The following is a 20,037-nucleotide window of genomic DNA, read 5'->3' on the forward strand; positions in this document are numbered from 1 at the left end:
ATTGTCATATCTCTATCCCTCATGCCCCAACGCAGTCGGATCCCAAATGCAAGCTTGGCCAAGTTTCCGGCCTTAGGCGCCCGATTTACTATGGCTGGAGTGCGGTGGGAGGGTGAGGGAGGGAGACAAGTTGGAGGGGAAAGCGAAGCAGCTTTGATTGTTTCGTGTGTCTTCTCACACTGCAGCGTTGTGTCACTTCATGACTGAAAACACTGCAAAACATTGGAAGAAGACACATTGTCATTGCTTTCGATGCTTAAAATGGTTGTCTTGCGCATGACATTGCCGCCAATATATTCATAGTTCAAATTAAAATTATTAACATGAAACACTTTCACATCATTTCAAACTAATTTCACATTACCATCCTTAAAAATAATCAAGTTATCCTATCCATCCATTTTCCGAACCGCTTGATCCTCACTAGGGTCGCGGGGGGTGCTAGAGGGGGGGTGCTGGAGCCTATCCCAGCCGTCTTCGGGCAGTAGGCGGGGGACACTCTGAACTGGTTGCCAGCCAATCACAGGGTACACAGAGACGAACAACCAACCACGCCCACACTCACACCTAGGGACAATTCAGAGCGTCCAATCAGCCTACCATGCATGTTTTTGGTAAGTGGGAAGAAACCGGAGCACCCAGAGAAAACCCACGCAGGCCCGGGGAGAACATGCAAACTCCACACAGGGAGGTCGGAGCTGGAATCGAACCTGGCACCTCCGCACTGTGAAGCCGACGTGTTAACCACTGGACTACCGGGCCGCCCTAAACAAGTTACAGATTAATTGATTTTAAAATGTACACGAAGTACAAGGACCCTGGAGCTATGTCATTTTTTTTTTTTTTACTCAATGCCTTGTACTGAAGGTACCGGTATTCAAATGTTTAAAGTTAACAATATATCGGAAAGGACTCTTCAGGTCCTATTTTCGTGAAAGCCAATCGCAAAGCGCAGTCTAACTGTGCGCATGGGTGGAGGGTTTGATTTTTTTATTTTCATAGACGTGCGCTGCTAGAAATGGGCTTTTGTACCATGACGGGAGTTGTGTTTCCCAACCAATGGGAATGGCTCCCCTTCGTTCCTTTTTTAAAGTCAGCGCAGGAGAGATGCTGGAGTTCATGCAGGAGATGGGCACGTGTCAAGTATGTTTACATCATCCGCAAGTGGCGATCTTGCAGTTGATTTAAAGTTGGCAGCTGTGAAGTGGGCACTTCAAGAGTGCCTTCCACCCCCAGTCTCAGCGTGACCTGGGCTGCAACTTAGACCCGCTTTTATTTGGTCTAATGTGTAGTCACCCCTCTGTCATCAAATTGTCTTGTGATCGGGGGTGGGGGTGGGGGGGGGGGGGGGTAATAGAAAACACCCTCAGTCCACCGGAACGTCCAAACATCCAACCGGAACATCCAAAAGTAAAGATATACCAGTTACCCACTTAGCCAAGCACAAATGCGTCTGTTTCCGACAATAGAGCCCTAAATCTTTAGCTCGGCTGTTACTCTACATTATGCTGGCGGGGGATCAGCTGTTAGCTTCCACCACTGCTAATAACGATTCAGCCTGCTCAATATTGCTTCGTGTAATTTTACACGCGTCACATTTACGACGTTGTGACGTCATGCGCCTTCGATTCAAATCGGAAACCTCGATTGGATGTGTGGCTTTGAGGCCATGCCATGACATCATTGCCTCATCGTTCGTTTTCTGTGATGAAATTGCAGAAAAACACAACTTTGGGTTGGGCTTGAATAACATTAACACAATAAACAGAAATAAAATGAGTAAGATGATGTTTTTGGCACCCGAGCATTAGAGCGAATGCTCGTTTCTCGCCATTCACACACTTGAGTTGCGTTTGTTGGAAATAACTGATCTTTTTCTGCTCCCCCTCTGTGCTCGCTGATGTCACCGGCATGAGAACAAGACTTTGTTTTTCTTTTTTTTTTCCCCCTCAGCAGTCACTTGATGCAGGATGATGAAACCCACTTAGATATCTAGCAAGAATATATTAGTTCCTCTGACGAGCTCGCCGAGCGCTCCGTGTTTCTTTTGATCATCGAGCTGCTCTCTCGCTCTCTCCGGCTGATGGAAGGCACTCGCTTTCCTCGCGGGATCCGCGCATTAAATAAATTAGCTATACTGTCCTATTATGATCAGGGCCTGAGTTGAAACAAAGCCAAAGAGGAAGCGGGCCGTGGTTTGAAAAAAAATATATAAAGGTGAGTCGCTGAATGTATTTATGTGGCATCAAGGGAAAACGGTATCCGTCTCAGCGGGGAGTCTTCAAACCCACCGGCGGTCATAAACTTGGCTCAGGGAAAGGGGGTGGGGGTGGGGGGGCAGGTGAAGCTTTTTATGTGCCGCAATGGCGAGGCATCACACAGGCACCCTTCACTTTGAGCTGACCGTCATCAAACAACGCATCAAACCCAGCGGATCAATCCGCCCCTCATCTGTACCTGAGATGAAAGCTGTTGAAATGTACGCGACCGCTGCACCCCGCTGACAGCCTCCATCATTACAAACAGCCAATCGGCTACTTTAAAAGTTAACCCACAAAACAATGCCAAATTACCTGCAAGGTATCCTCCGCTTTGGCATGTTACCAAATTGTGAAACCAAAAGCCATAGTGGTCAACCCAGTTGAATATGACGCAATAATACACAAAAATGGATTGAAAATGAGGTCATGACAATCGGGCATGGCTGTATTTTCGTAGCCCATCAGAATGATTATTTTTTGTCCGGTGCCCGATAGAGCACAGCAGCCCCAGAACATAATTGAGACCACGCCTTTGACACTGGGCAGAAAGGAGTAGTCAAGTCAAAAATGTTCCTTACAATATGTTTTATGCATCTCCACGAGACTAAACAGGATATTCGGATTAATATTGCACATGTGAGATACGAATTAAGCAGAAAAATTCATCCAATTTTATCCATCTCAGGGGGGGTGGCCATTTTGGCTCGTACTTGAATGAAAACGACGTCACAGTGCCCAAGGGCTCAGGCACCGTCATGGCTCGCCTGTTTTCTAGGTCTGATCATGTGACATTCACAAGCTGAGCCCTTTGGGCACTACGATGTAATTTTCAGTGCAAAGAAAACCAAAAACATTTTGGTTGTGGATTTTTTTTGTCCTAGTTTTAGTATTGATGTGGTTTTGCCAGTGACAAGGATGCATGTGCGCACGGCACGTTTTGTATCTATGGCATCAGGTGCAGCGGCCTTACTGTGACATACGACCGGGTTTAACTCATTCAGTCCCACCCAATTCTAAAACAAGTCTGAAAAGACGTTTAAAAACGTCCTTGGGAGTGAATGAGTTAAGGACTTTGTTTTGTACTCCCAAAATCCAAAATTAGCATCTCTTTACAACTATCAGGGGGGGGATAAGCAGACGTTATCCTCCACCGCTTCATACACGCTCGTTGTTTTGTTTGCATTGAAGCTCGCGCACAGATAACAAAAAGCGATCGCAAAGCGAATTGACAAGGAGCAGGGTCCTCACGTGTTCGGCTGAACTCCTTGAAGAGCTTCTTGAGGTTGGTGGAGAAGCAGAAAAGCCGTTTGTTAGGCTGCGAGGGGGGATGAGGGGTTGGGATCTGAATAGACTTTTTTTTTTAATTCACGTGCTAGCAGGGACCCTGAAAGTGTATGGTCTGATTAAGGGCTAATACCAAGCTGAAAGGCAGATGTCGGACGTCTTTACCACCTAATCCCCTAAAACACACCCAAAGAGTGGGCTTGACGGTATTGTTCCAGTCCATCATGTGAATAAGTCCAAAGGTGTGCCAAGTGATCCGCCATCATGAATACTACTTAGCAATGCACCTTCCACTTCGTCCTATTATCATGATCACAAAAACGACACAAAAAAAGCAAAGTGAATGAGATATAAAAAGACTAAGTTACATCAGAACTTAACAGGAACAGTCGTGAAATGAGTCATTTGAGGCGAAGTGAGTGTGCCTACAGGTGAAAAGACATTTTTTTTCTTCTGTGACTTTCGGGGGGTGGCAAAGTCAGGCACCTGAGGGGCACTGCGTGACCTGTCCCAACAGGTCACGCAACCCCCGCATGGTATGTCTGATCCCTTTGTGATTCACCCGTGAAGACGACGTGCTCCCTGAGCCGCCGATATTTTTGTCGCTTCTATTCTGGCTCGTCATGTGAGTGGGAGAGCATCCGTCGGAAAACTAGGTCAATATCGTCTCTCGTTGCAAAAGCGCCCCGCCCCAACCCGCCATCCATCCCTCTCGCCCCCCTCTCCCATCCGTTGAAATATGCTCACAGCCAACTCTAGTCTTACCCTTTCCTCTCCAAAGGTGTATTGTGTAATGTAGCTTAGTCCCGCGCTGTCCTCTCCACAGGTAGAGTCACATAAAGGGACCCCCGCCAGACTCGTTTTTTCCCACCCCGTCAGCGCTGAGCTCCCAAATCCAAAGTGACAGCCATTCATGCTGAGAATATACCTGGGCACGAGCTGAGACTCGAGGGAAGTGAGGCTGCAGGGTTGTGGGGGTGCGCGCTATCGAGGTGTCGCAGGCAAATCCGCTCTTGTTGCTCGTGCGAGGCAGCCTCGCTCGCGACGCTTTTGTTATTGGGTGAAGGCTAGCACGTTAATTAGCTTGTGCTCGCCGGTTTGATTTCCATCTGAACGTGAAGAAGTAAATACAAATTTCGTATCAAACAACAAACAAGAATTTCCATTTTCAGTCATATATGATGTACTTTTACATTAAAATAATTGGGATAACATAGTATTTCCGATTTTATTTTATTTTGATTTCAACAATTTCATTAATTCATTCTTAAAGCTTAGAAGCCCTTCATTAAATAATAACCAACCTGTGTTGTGATTTTGGGGGGGGGGGGGGGGGAATGTAAACACATAAAAGGTTATGAAAAATAAATGTTTTATTTTTAAGAAAATGTTGTATTGTAAAATAATATTCCTATTTTTTTATTTTTTAATCTTAAATCAAAAATTTAAATATATGTTTTTATTATTTGTATATATTAAAATCATACAATTCAAATTACATTTACTAGTATGGTTATGAAGTAATCTTGTATTATTTTAAAAATTATAATTTTATTGTAAGTGTTTAAAATTATTTAAAATTGTCTAAGAATTATTATTTTTATTGTTATTATGATATTTTTAAATTCATTAGTTTTTATTTCACAACAAATGTAAAAAAAAACTTTTCATGCATTTTTCGTTATTAGGTCATTGTAATTCTTTTTAGTTTAATGTATAAAATATCCCCTTCAAATTGGGAAAAAAATTGTGACAACTTAGATTTTTTCTCTTTTCTGGTTTACAGTCAAAACACTTGGCTCTGATTGTGCGAAGGCTAGCACGCTAGTTTGCTGGTGCTGCCATTTTTATTTTGGTGCACCTCTCGGGGCCTCGTTCAATGCGTACGTCGGCGCCACAAGCTCACTCAGCCTTGCTGCTAATGATAAATCATGCAACATTTCTATAAATAACGCCAGCTGAATCGGGGGAGAAAACTCCAATGCGCTCCAAACATTTCTCGTGCACGTGGTCGAGCTTTGCGGAGGAGATCCAATTTAAAGCTCCCAGATTAACATTCCCCGTGCTTGAAAACAGGCACTGGATCGCGGCAATTAGCTATTGATGCGGCTTAAATGCAGCTAGCGCCCCCCCCCCCCCCCGCCCCCCTGAGATGTTCGGCTGTTTCATATTGTACTCCTGTATGATCTTGAGCACACTCCCTCTGCTTGTTTTCCGCCATTGTTTGACATGCTCAATGCATGCGACGCTGACTGAATGCGGTGCTCCGACAAAACCACCAAGCCCAAAGTAGACGGAAGCCAGCAGTCTAGACTGGGTTTCGTCTTTTACCCTTTAATTTGCCAAAAACCAAAACAAATTGAAGTGATGCTTACAGTTCAATAGAAGAACCCTTTATGATATATCATGGAGCAACTATATATTACTCCATAAAATAAAATGACAAAACAAAACAAAAAAAATGCAAAATGCCATGCCCAAACTTGTTTTAAAAAAAACAACAAACTGGTAAATTATGGAAAGCATGACTACTACTACTACTACTACTATTACTAGTACTAGTACTACTACCACCACTGTTACTAGTTACTATTTAGTTGAACTACAAAATTGCAATTTACTACAGAGAAAATTGTTTACTTTTTAGCTAGCTAGCTAGCTTGGTATTTGGCGTTAAAACTATGAAGTTACGCAAAACAATAAACAGAGGGTCATTCGATTGCTTTACAAAGCTTTGCAATTCACTCCACAAAACTTTGTTCGTTAACTAGCTAGATAAATATGACATTACTTACTAATAGTATTTCATTTGTAGTTACAGTTGTAGAATATGACTCAACAATAGTCAAAGTAGTTATGTACACTGCAAAATTACAATGCAGTGTACAGTATGCTATGCGGAAATGAGCGTTTTAGCTTGCTAGCTGGCAAGTTGGTTAGTTTTAAATATTTGCAACAAGTGTTTCCTGTTGTCAGCCCAACACCTGCCTGAGTTTGCTTTAATGTATTGGAAAGAGAATTCGAACAAAATTATTGTTGATGTACAGGGGCTTGCTTTTCACTTTCGATCCAAACCACATGTACAGAACAATAAATAATCTTGAGGGGTTTTGTTTTGTTTTTCCGAATTAAAAACCTTTCTTTGATGTTTAGCTATGGTTTTGGTTAGCGTGTCCCAAAGCTAACAGCGCTTTGTATCTTTTATTGGACAAATTAGTGTCCGTAGGTGTGTGGTCCGCTTTTTGGTATTTAAGTGTGAGCTTGCATACTATGTCGATGGGTGCACCGGAGCCCAATGTTTGGCCTTTTCCGCACTTCCTTTGATGTGACCGGGCACCGCTGTGATAATAAGGCCCGTGCCCCGCCGCACGGTGCACGTCCCGCAGTTCGCCCTCGGTTCCTGCCAGACCACCACACATGCTGCCCCTTCCCAAAACCCAATCGTAACACTCAAGCGTTGGCCAACTTCCACATGGTGCTTGATCAGTGTGCATACCGCCACCATCTTTAACGTTGCACTCCAGAGCTGGCCGAAAGAACAATCCTCTTTGGACCTACTCAGCGCCCCACAAACATGGAGGTCCCCATTTCCTGAAATAAAATGATTTAAAGAAAATTTAATTAGTCATATGGTGGTTGAAGGACACTGGATATGGTGGTTGAAGGACACTGGAATGGAAACAGGAGTGCAGAACATTCGAAGAGAGAAAATAAAAATAATACATTTTCTACAATGTGAGTCAAACAATTTTTATCTCATGTGATGATGTTTTATTTTATTCATTCTGCATATATAGTCTTATGTATTTTATTTGAAGGTGATTTATTTGAATAGAAAAAAATCTATGTTTATTTGTAAGGCATTGAGAAGTTTTTAACCAGAAATCTTTCTACCTTTCCATTGACATTTTTAAAATAATGTATCTCTTCTCTGTATGTTCTTTTCTACTCATTGATTCATTATCAAATAATACTACCATTTGATATTTTATTTTATTTATATTATTCTAATGTACATATAAAAAAAATATATTATTTTACTATGTACATATTTAATATAGTCGTAGTATAAGAAAATGGATCAATTTAAAGACTCACTTGTCAACTGACTGTGACATCACATGAACCGGTTGGAATATTTGTACCATTCCATCTCTGTACCCCGAAGTTAGTCCCCCTCCCTCCCTCTTTTTTTTTTTTTTAAGAAGCTCTGTGACATCTAAAAATTAAGAGTGGAAACACTGTTTTGAGAAAGCGGATTGAGCCTTTTTTTTTCTTCATCTGGGCCAGGCACATTTCACACAAATTCTCTTCGTTGAGCTCATCGGTGCCACAGACAGAAAGAGAGAGCCATGGAAGCACGCTCGGTTTGCTTGGAGCGCACGCGCTTCCTGCCAGCTGGAGGATGATGGGTAATCCATCTCGTGCTGTTGGAGACACTCGGCTGTTAATAGCGCCTTTGTGCTGGCGTGTAGACTCATTCAAGGCGTGCCGCGGAGCGTGACCGCGTTTGACACTCCTACACCGAGTGTAACACGCCACCGTAATTCAAGCTGTGGGGTCGGAGCCTGAAATGTATCATACGTTACACAGTTGTAGTGCTACCTCCAACAATACTGTAATAGTATTGCAGTAACGCTTTTGACTGTGCTTGCTATTGTGTAAATCATACTCGTTTTCAGTTGCCATGAGTGTCTGCATCATCCAGTGGCACCTTGAGTTTCCTTCCATTCATTCCGTCCCCAAATTACTCGTATTTAAAAAAAATATATTTAGGTACTACTGTAAAACAAAATGAACCATGATTAAAGCAAATGGAAATAAATTCTTTTTTTTTTTTGATAAATTGGAATTACTATATATTGGGACAAGCCAAAAGCGCCCCCCACCCCAAAAAAAAAAAAAACAAACATTGCACAATACACTATATTACATGGTACACAAAAACGTTGTCGATTAACGTTTTACTTCCTGGTATTTTTCCTCTGGATAGTTGTTTTTGTTATCGTTGATCTTTAACCCATTCAATACTTTTTAAAATTGTGATTTGGTTATAAAAAAATAAAAAATCAATATGTATCGGTATCGAGTGATACGAACCACTTGTATCATGATACATTTCTCAGCCATATCACCTAGCAAGCAGTAATACAGCTGTCCATTTTTATTGCGTTAATGTAGTTTTTTTTCTTCACGTGTGCATATAGAGTTTAAAGTTGCCCTACAATTCACACCTTTGTGTACTTTACAGTCATGCTGTTGACTATTATTGTTTCTTACATAATCACTCCTTTACAGTTGGCCCTGCAGAATCTCCTCGCTCGCAGTTTCTCCTTCGATTCCGTCCGATGATCCATTTTAGTCGTAAATTTGAGTCTCGTGAAAGGCCATCCTGCGCTCTAAAAGTTAGTCAAACATATTACAGAAAATCCAAATCACTCTTGGGAGTTTATCCTTCATCCCCTTTTATATGTTGTCTACTTTTTTTTCCCCTCTCCAACTGGCCTCGGCCTTGAGTGTCAGCGCTTCCCCTCAGCGTCAACTCTTGACTAGCGTGCAGGATTTACGATTAAAATGCAGAGTGAGGGAGAGAGAGAGAGAGGCAGGAGATCAGGGGGTGTCTTCACAGATGTAAATTTGTCTCCAGGGCAGGCTTTTCCTGTTATTCGTAGCCTCCTCCGCTCGGGTCCCAACGCTCGGCTCTGCTTGTTCCACTCATTACCCCCCCGGGCTTGTGGCGCTCCTCCGCACCCCGCTTGCGGCGGGGCTTTCTTCTCCATTAATTGGGTTTGGTTACATGAAGCCCCCTGGACAAAGAGACGTCCCTGCCAAGTGATGGTTCCCTCGTTAGCCGTACGCGCCGAGCTGCCGGCGTTCGACCCGCTGCACAAAATGCTAATTGGTTATTTATTTAAGCTTCCTCAGGTTGGTCTCTACTGGTTTGCAAAGATGGAGTGGAGGAGGGGAGGATGGGATGCTCTAGTTTTGCACCGTGTTGTCAGCATTTCTCTGGGGAGGGTGGAGGGGGGGGGGGGTGACCAGACACTTTCCGACCTCTGCAGATCCTAAAAAAGTCTTCCCGAAACTATAAACAAAGCTATAGATTTGTAAATTTGTAAGTTTCCCCAGTGTGGGACAAATAAAGGATATCTTATCTTATCTTATCTTATCTTGTCTTGTCTTGTCTTGTCTTGTCTTGTCTTATAAATGACATTCAGTTCAATTCAACATTAAATCAACCACGTCTCCAAACATGTCAACACATGAAAAGTCACATTTTCTGGCTGTGTACTGTCTTGAATCCCAATCCAAGCGAACATTCTTTTAACAAGAACTGACCGAATGGCTCTCGCAGCGACATCGCGCAGTCATGATAGCGGAACCAACAGAAGCAGTGATGTGGTATTCATCCTCTTTGGGCTCTTTTAAGAGCGGACGCACGCTATTCATGTGCTGCGGTATTTCTGGGGCAACGCGGGACAGTGGGGACATTGTCGGAGTCGGTCTTGAGTTTAATTTGCAAATGAAATTCAAAAGTCTCGAATTGAACTCGCATGAAGCTGCAGCAACCCCTGTTTGAAAAACGGTTGAGCACAAATCTTTCATACCGAGATCCCCTGCAAAATTGCTGCAGGCCAGATGTCGAGTTTTATTTTATTTTTATACAAACCCAACAAAAGCATGTCCTGTAACCCATTAACTCAGACTCAAATTTTCAAGTTACGAAACGACTCAACGGGAAAATCTTGCCTCGAGAAATTTCAAGATACGAAAGGTAAAAATCCAGTCCGGGTCGTCATTCGACCCTCGGTTTTCCGATACTTTTACGTAAATGTGAATCACCCAGAAAAAGTGTTCACCAGTCGGGCGATCGCTTACTGTGCTGCTATATTATATCAATTAACATATTTACAGATTCATCAGAGCAGATTGAGAAAATGCCGGCTCTATCGAAAGGGGCTCGGCGTGAGGTGGGTGCGCTCATCAGGACAGCTCCCGCGGGTTTTTCCTCCATTGCATCATCTTATTGCAAGTTGACAGCAGGAACCGAGCAGCGGTTTTCCCAGCACACTCTTCTTCTTGCCAAGTGCAGAGAAGAAGCCTGTGGAGGTTGTGCTGTAATTACACTTTGGGACCGATTCCGGTTTGGCGCTGAGATCACAGTGTTGACGTTCACAGTGCAAGGGTGTCAACATGCGAGAACACTGCAGTCAACAATCACAGGGTCCGACATGAAAAGGTTTTTTTTTTCTGGGGTGGGGGGTGTGGGGGGGTCCCTGCCTGAACCGGCACTGGCCTTCTATGTTCATGATATGCAACTTGCAGTAATTATTTCATATTTAGCATCTGTGAACTGTATTATTGAATTATTATTAAGGAATAAAGGTGGATTTTCTTTCAGGGTCAAAATCTATCCCTGGGGTGTAAATTCAAGACCATCGCTTATAGAAGGATTTAACCCGACACACACACACACACATGCACAAATGTGTGTATACAATAGCAATTCGGTTTTGGTGAGAGCTCTGAACGCATGTCAGCTGATTAAATGTTTTTTTCTTTTTAGCTTCATTGGCTTGGGCCTTGATTCTATCAAAACATGTTCCCAAAGCGATGCTAACATTATGAACAGTTTAACCCCCCCCCAAAAAAAAATTAAAAAAGAAGCAAAGTAAGCTAATTCTAACCGAAAAAAAATACACCTTACCAGTATTCGTATTTTTCCACGAGAGAACGAGAGGCGAGGGGGCTAGGATTGACAAAAAAACCAAAAAACAAAAAAAAACTACCCAAAACATTGCATTTGGTCGTTCCTATCGAGCGTTGGCCGGCCCTTCAGAAACAGAAGTGCTCAGATGTGGTTTTTGAAGTGAAATTCATTGTGCGGAACTGAAGCTGGCAAGGAGCCGGCTTCTTGCGGGAGCCGCTCCAAATGTTGCAGTACGGGCAACCACACACTTGGCACACCGACTCCATTTGGGGTGGGGAAGGAAATGGTTCATTTTTCCCCCCCTTTCTCAATCCTTTATTTATTTTATTTTTTTTGAGAGCGTAAGATTCCAGTCTTCCTTGCGCTGGTTGTTGAGCATGAATCCACGTGCACGTTTGTGCAGCGTTGGCTAACTTGCTTCTCCCTCTTCATCTCACAGCACAGCTTTTGTACCCAATTATACAATTTCTGCTGAGTGGAGGAGAAGGGGGGGTCGTTTTTTTTTTTTTCATAATAATCACTTCCCACTTCTGTAATTTATATGCAATGAGGACTCCTTGCGCCTGCAGCGACAATGGAGTGCGAGGAAAGCATGTGAGCTGGTTCATCAACAGCTCACATGGAGTTGGCGGCGGATGGCGGATTCCCATGCTGCTTGGTTGTTGGGCCCGTTTTGGAAATGAAAACGTGAAAATAGTGGCTTATCTGTACACCCCCCAATCCCAGTAATTTATCGTATTTTCCGCACTATGAGGCGCACCTAAAAGCATTCACTTTCCTCAAAAGTGTGCGCCTTCTAATCCGAAGCGCCTGATATATGGATCAATATTCTGATTTCTCCGACATGGTATTTAAAATGTTCTGTCAAGCGCTTTGTTTCAGCTGCAGCGGTCGTGAAGCTCTATAGAAATAAATCTGTATTGTATTGTATTCCCTTGAGTGTAGCTCCATCCAGTGGATGCATAAAGCAACCGCAGCCACGATTTAGCTTCTGCGTTTTTTTTTTTGCACCTTATAATGCAGGGCGCTTTGCATATGAAAGCAGCTTTAAAATAGGTCATTCATTGAAGGTGCGCCGTGTACTCCGAAGCGCCGTATAGAGCGGAAAATACGGTCATTAAATTAACCGTCGTCAATGATGTTGAGCTAACCCGAGCGCATTCAAAGAACACAGTTGCTTAACCCTCCCGTTATGGGTGTGACACGCTTTTATATTCACAGTACAAATTGGGCTTCTGTTGCCGCCGTATGTTCGGAGCTCCGTTGTAAAACCGAGAACCGCCTGTAACGGCTTGTGCGCCGCTGTTTTGTATTGGTGGCTTTTCTTGTCAATTGGCTGTTGCGGCTGCAAATGCGCACCCAAGTATCCATAAATGTGCGTATTGGTCACAGAGGCCTGACCGTTTTCCTCGCTTGACTTCACCACAATAGGGCGGTCGTTTATTAACAAGCTGACTGAAATCCCATCGGACAAGCTGTAACAAAAGGGGGGGCTTCCGTGCTCCATGGTTCGGGTGGCTCTTGCCTTTACTGTAAGGGTCGCCGTCCTCTTCCGCCTGGATCATTTGAACAAAAGTTACTGACCCCCAGCTAAAACGATAATAATCCAGCCACTTATTATCTTATTCCCACTCCCTGATGAATGTCAGTGTAGGCGTAGCCCCTGGTGAGGGCACGTAGCGGTCGCCCCCTCCTCGAGGGTTAATAGGCCTGAATCCCAAAGTGAGGATTCCCACGCTAAGTGATTAGCCTTTCGCCTTGATGAGACAACCTTGCTTACCTGTGCAAAGATAGAAGCAGATTTCTTTTACGCAGAGTTGCGGCATAATTGAAGAAGGAATGTAGCGTGTTGATTAATCAAGATAATCACGCGCTTTCACACAGCGACACATCTTCCAAAGTGATGATTTGAATTGTGACCATGTCAGGACATCCAGAGAACGACAACATCAAATTACCGTCTTGACTCTGCAAGCGGCTTATTGAAAACAAACATTGCAGCAACAATATGTAGACTGGCAACATAACGGCAGTTGCGTTTATCCGGTATATCCTTCATCCGATGCAGAATGAGCAAGAATAGTTCTTCACTCGAGGAGTTAACAATCGCACTTGTGTTCTGCTGTAATATGATTGGCCGCCGCGCATGCAGCAGCCAATCATATGCATCTTAATAATTCAGAATAAAAATAATTAGTAACGTCTCCTTGAACAATATAACCATCTGTCTTTGTCTCAAAATGGCCAAAGTGGAAGACAGCAGCGGAATTCAATTGATGTGGTGTGACAAAACGGATTCATTCATTTTTAATCATTATTGTATATTTTTATCAAGTACGTTATCGAGTGACATTTTTCCTCATTTAAAATAAAACTGTTTTTTGGGGGGGGGTTGTTTTTATGAAAGGAAGACGGGAACAGATTCATGGCTTTTACATTCATTTCAATCACAAAAGACAATTTGTGATCTGGGTGTTTTGAGTTATGAGCGTGATCGTGGAAAAAATTCAACTCGTATCTCAAAGCACAGCTATCCCCAGATGGAAACTGGCCAGTTTGACTTTGTTGGCCTATTACGTGTTGTAGGCCATTTATACAAAACGGTGACATCATGAAAATCCGGGAAAAATGACCGCTTTCATGCAAAGGGGCTTTCAATTGCTTTCAACGCAACTGGATGGGAGGAGTGACTTTCAGGTATAAAACACACTCCCAAGACAATTGTAATGGATCCTTACACACAGACAGCACGCGGCATATTTTTTTTTCACAAATTAGACACAACCTCAGAAATCGGAAAATCATCTGGGTTGACTCGATGTTGTTTCCACGTGCATTTCCACAAAAGGCGAGAAATTTTTCCATGCGGTGTTTAAGGAGGAGCCGCTCCGTTCTCCACCCAGTAATGAGTGTGGCACACCAGCAGCGTCATGTGGTCGCCAAGATTGTATTCCGCACGCTAGCAGCGTCGAGTTCCCGCTCGGGACGTTCCCAGAAGGTGGGGGGTCTACGGATTGAGCGCTGTGCCAGTCTGCGAGGGGTTCTGGGAAATACACGCATTCCACTCACCCCCGAGTCCCAATGTGTGTGTGTGTGTGTGTGTGTGTGTGTGTGTCAGGATTGGGCGAGCAAGCGCTGGCTAGCCTCATCTGCTAAGCACTTAGGAATGTCGCCTTGGCACTTCACCACCAACGCACCACCAAAACAAAGAAACACGTCTAAAAATATATTTACTTATTGCCATACCGTGATAGACAGCGTGCCCCCAAAATTAGTCGCCTGGGGTGTCATCGACTTAATACAAATAAACACCTCTTTCAAATAGACTCCCCCCCCCCACCTCCCGCCCCTCGGAGAAAAGAACCAGGCGCCAAGTGTAATGACTTAAGTGCATAAAGGCGCGATACCCGGAGATCATCATTTGTGTCGAGGGGAATAATCCGATTTCACTGAAGCCCCCTCCCTTCAGGGAAATCGGGGGGGGGGGGGGGGGGAATTATTACTTATTGTCTTAGTTCATCTATCTATGCAGATGGCGTATAGTGCCAGGCAGAACAACTTGAATGCTCTTTCGCTAGATGTCGGAAGGTGCGGAGTCGATCTGCTTGTCTTTTGTGTGGGGAAATATGTGCGTTGGCTTTGTATCGCTTTGGAAACACAAGTTTTAGCTGACGGTTCCTGAATGGTCCACTTAATTTTCTAGATCTTTTGCTGCATTTTTCAAACTACGGCGAATGCTTGTTTATCGCCGGGTCGACTTGCCTGTTACAGTGGAATATATGCACAAAACACACCAACCACAAAAAATACATTTTAAAGGCAGATCATCGTACAACAACACATTGAGGAAACAAATAGACCTTGTAAGTCTTTCACAAAGTAATCTACGCATTAGAGGTCACAAAAATGGTTGATTTACACTCCAAAATGTCAAACCAAGCTCTATCAGTGAGTGGCTGCCTTTACAGCAGCTCCTATACTTTTTGATCTACTTTCTTCATAACTTTGCCGCTGTAAAGTGGGAATTTCTCCATTGTGATACGAATTAAGGTTTTCTTATTCTTATTCTTATTCTAATAGTGTCTACTAAAGTCCACTAGCTTAAGGCTAGCGTGTTGAGTTCAAGGAAATTAGCATAAATATCACGGTCATTATAAAGCTTCAAAGAGCTGCTACTTTCACAAATTCAGACACATCCGGACTTGCCCGCATTCTGTAAAAACACCTAAAACACCATCGCTTACAAATGTTTGATGTAGCAGCTGTGTGAAAGATGATACAAGCTGTCGGTATCGGCCCGAAACCGGCCTTACTTTAGGTATCATGTACTCGTGGAGGCTGTTGAAAGCCGCCACCGATACGTAAGGCATAAAAAAAAAAATTCAGACATCGAGGAACTCCTCATCCGCAGTTGTTGGCGCTAAACTGCGGCAATGTGTAGTGAGCGCTGTCCCTCGAAGGGTTAACTTTCATATGTCAAAAGTAGGGGCGGCACGATGTCAACTGGTTAGCACGTTGGCCTCACGGTACAGAGGTGCGAGGTTCGATTCCGGCTCCGGCCTCCGTGTGTGGAGTTTGTATGCTCACCGTGTGCCTGCGTGGGTTTTCTCCGGGTACTACGGTTTCCTCCCACATACTTTACGTACTCGTAAATGTATCATTTTGAATAATCCTGATATCGAACGCCCCCTCGTGCTTCTTTTTAATGCCGCCTCTAGTTTCACTTGACCGTTGAGAAAAAAAAGTTTTCAAGACGCCTCTCTTGGAAATCTGCATCCCGCGGATGTGAAGGCGTGCCGCGGTGCAGGTCTGGGCTCCATTTGCGCAGTGTAGTTTTAGCGTAGCTAAGCGCTACCATGTGTTCACGGCTGTTGAAGCATGTAAGCACTGTTTGCAGAGGGAGGGAGCCACAGGAGGGGATGGGAGGGGGGGCGGGGGAGAGTCCGGCCACAACTTTTCAGGGCTTGGCTCCGGACTATTTAAACTGTCATGAAGGCAGGCTGTGAGTCAGTGATGATATTGAGAAGCGGGGGTGTGGGCCGCTGATTCCGCCCCTCGTTGCAGGCTTCTCTCTTCTCTTCCCAAGCCTCCCCCACCTTTCTCACCCCCCCCCTGAAATGAACTCCCCTTATTCACTGGCTAATAACCACCTTTGATCTCCCTTCTGAAAGACCCCCCTGCTTTTGCATCCCATTTGAACATTCCCCCCCCCACCCAGTCCAAAAAGTCGGTTTGTATTTTCCCGTGTCAGACAGTCAACCTTTGCCGAGTCCCGAAATGCCATTTGGCGTTTTCTGTGGAACATGATTCAAAACTACCCCTTACTCAAAAATATTCAGGAAATTATGTCGACCTGAAAAAAAAATGCTCATACAGTCTGGCATACGGTGATGTCAAATCGATCGTTTCATTTTCTCCTCCGCAGTCCAACAGAGTTCCCGTGGTGCAGCCGTCCCATGCCGTCCACCCGCTCACCCCGCTGATCACGTACAGCGACGAGCACTTCGCCCCAGGTTCCCATTCCGGTCATCACCCTCAGGACACCAAACCACAAGGTACACCACACGCACGTTTCTCCCGACATCGCAGAATACCCTTGACACCGGTCGGTTATCCGTTCTCAGTGCCGAATCCCTTCATTTTAGGGGATCAGTGAAACTAAAACTGAAACTAAAACTGATCTTGTCCACCGATCTCATCTGCCTCCACACAGTTGTGAAAAACTCACCAACTGTCCTCTTCTGCAGTGCGGTGACTTTACGTTTTTAATTGTAATTTAGAGAACTCCATGTGTAGCTAAGACAAACTGTTTGTATTGTTTCACGTGTGATGTTTAATGTTTTCTAGTAAAACTTGATTGGAGCATTAAAGGTGTATGGTCTGTATACTGTTGGGATCGGCCAAAATTGGAAGCGGCAGGTCAGGCTCTTTAAAGATCGGGGCACTGGAGATCGGCCACAATATTGTATTGATATACCAAATTTTCCTTATTATAAGGCGCACCAAAAAGCATTAAATTTTCTCAAAAGCCGCCAGTGTGCTTATGTATGTATCAATATTCTGATTTCTGGAACGTCATATTTTAAATGTTCTCCAAAGTGCTTTGTTACAGCTGCAGTGGTGGTAAAAGCGCTCTATAAATTAAGCTGTATTGTATTGTATTGTATTCCCTTTAGCGTGGATCCATCTAGTGGATGCATAGCGCAACTGCAGCCACTATTGTAGCTTCTAATGTTATTGTTGTTCATTGCGAGACTAATAAAGGTTTTCTTATCTTATTCTAAATGCCTTATAATGTGGCGCGCCCTATCGATGAAAACCCTTTTAAACTAGGCCATTCATCAAAGGTGCACCTGATACTCCAAAACGCCTTATAATGCGGAAAAGACGGTAATATACTGTATATATATATCCATCCATCCATCCATTTTCTGAACCGCTTAATCCTCACTAGGGTCGCGGGGGGTGCTGGAGCCTATCCCAGCTGTCTCCGGGCAGTAGGCAGGGAACACCCTGAATCGGTTGCCAGCCAATCGCAGGGCACACAGAGACAAACAACCATTCGCACTCACACTCACACCGAGGGACAATTTAGAGTGTTCAATCAGCCTGCCATGCATATTTTTGGAATGTGGGAGGAAACCGGAGCACCCGGAGAAAGCCCACGCAGGCCCGGGGAGAACATGCAAACTCCACACAGGGAGGCCCGAGCTGGAATCGAACCCGGTACCTCTGCACTGTGAAGCCAACGTGCTAACCACTGGACTACCGGGCCGCCCTGTATATATATATATATATATATATATATATATATAATATACATAGAATCACAGAAAAGTGATCTTCCAATCCTTCCTTGACGTTTTCCGAGTTGAAAGAGAGGCTGATGGGTGAAGTCGCTAAAAATAAACTCGAGTGTACTTTGGCGTCCGCTGTCAAAAAAAAAAAAAAAAACCCCTCAACTGTCACACATCCGAGCCGTCTTTACCTTGGTTACCGCGCCAAACTCATTTGAAGGCGCCCGCGGGACGTCGAGCTGCCCTTTTCCCTCCTCGCGTCTTCCGTCGCAACATCAAGCGAGGCCGCCGTCGTCTTTTATTTTCATTCCGCTCTCCTGCACCTTTTTGTCTTTTCTTTTTTTTTCCCCTCCTCCTCACCTTTCTTCTTTCACTTGAAAAGCGGGAGAGTGATCAGACGGGGATGCTGGCGATGATGATGATGATGATGATGATGATGATGAGGTTCAGAGGGAGCGCCTATAAATAACAAGGTGGAAGTGAGATGAAGGCAGCCGAGACGCCGAAAGAAAACCGCGCTTGCTCCACATCTGTCAGAGGGAATCGGTCTTCAGAGGCGTCCTGCAAGCAGGAAATAGTTGCTGTCGAACACAGCGGAACAGAAACGTCGCCGCCACCTCGTACAGTTGATGAAGTTTGCCACAAACCTGGTGACACGTGCTGAGAATAGAGCAGCTTCTTACTCTGCCGTCAAACTCGAAGCCTTTAAGGAGATCAAATTATTGTTACGGAAATACTCGACATACAGTAGATATAGCCAGAGTGCCCATTTTGTGCATTTTATGCGCAATTTAAGGCATTTTTTCCCCATCAAAATACCTCAAGCATCAATAATTGGAGCATATTTCACACACCATGCTTCTTGTCTTGCTGAAATCAGAATCCAGTCCTACGCTAATGACCCAGCGTGGATCCTGCGCCGATGGGCCGCTGGCGAGTGTCCCGGAAAGACAATGAAAGCACTTTAATTTTTGGCGGAAGCAGTTCATACCATTTTACTGTGTGTATGTGGCACCTTAGCGTAACTTGCCATCCAATTACAAAATTGAAATTGGAAAAATAAAACCCTTTCAAAGAAAAAAAAAGAGCGTATTATTTTCTTATGTCATGATAAAATAAACTTTTTTTTTAATCAACGCCCTCAACACCCTTTTTTCCCCCCTATTTTTATTTTCATTGAAACTAAACCACTGTCACGTGCTTATGAGCTAAAACAAATCTGCCAAAATGGGAATCCGTCTTCTCCGCGAAGGACGAAGCAGCGGCGTCCTGCGAGCCCCCTCAGGGGGCTCACACTTTGATCCGCTCGTTAATTATGAAGAACAATCACGGATCGTCTCATTACGAGATGTGCGATGCGCGAATGGGCGGGACGGATGGTCGAGCGGAAAGGGGCCTTTGAACATTGGCGCCATCTTGAAAAAAAAAACTAAACGGAATCATAAAACAGTGACTGTGATCGGAATGGAGATGGTTGATGGCGAGAAAGGAAATGCCGGGTGTCAACGTGAACGCGTGAAGCTTGGGAGGGGGGTGGGGTGGGGGGTTCCTTCGGCACCTTCGGGGTGTGAGTGACAAGGTTAACACGCCGCGTCTCCCGCCTCCTTCTCCGATGCCTTCGGGAGGGCTCGAAGGACACTTGGGGCAGGGGTGGGGGGGGTGGATTAGGAGGCAGGGGGTAGCGCTATGCACGCCATAGATCCAGCGCCGCGACACAAGCTTTGGGAAACTACAAGTAAGCCCCCTCCCACCCCGCCCCCGCTCGCACTGCTTCACCGAGGAGGAAGGACTCCTCAGACCACAGAGATGGAGGCGGGGAGAAAAGGCTGCGGCTGCGGCTGCTGCTCCGGCGGGGGATTACAGCGTGCTGCTAATCTGCCGGCATTTAGCCGCTTTGCGCAAGAGTGTGGCGATGAAGAAGCAGAGTCCGTTCTGAAAGAGCACTTCTTCTCACCTGCCTTTATCTTCCTCAGGAAAGGTTTTC

At 44.6% G+C, this 20,037-nt stretch overlaps 1 protein-coding gene across 3 annotated transcripts in view; it reads left to right on the forward strand.

Moving 5' to 3' along the window:
* lef1 (lymphoid enhancer-binding factor 1) overlaps positions 1-20,037 on the forward strand; it is a 55,308-nt gene that overhangs the window by 18,392 nt on the left and 16,879 nt on the right. For all 3 annotated transcript variants that reach the window (XM_052084501.1, XM_052084500.1, XM_052084499.1), the window contains one exon: positions 16,682-16,811. In XM_052084501.1, the coding sequence (XP_051940461.1) occupies positions 16,682-16,811 (130 nt within the window). The remainder of the gene's footprint in view (positions 1-16,681; positions 16,812-20,037) is intronic.

This window comes from Hippocampus zosterae, chromosome 13 (assembly GCF_025434085.1).
Source record: "Hippocampus zosterae strain Florida chromosome 13, ASM2543408v3, whole genome shotgun sequence".
NCBI lineage: Eukaryota > Metazoa > Chordata > Actinopteri > Syngnathiformes > Syngnathidae > Hippocampus > Hippocampus zosterae.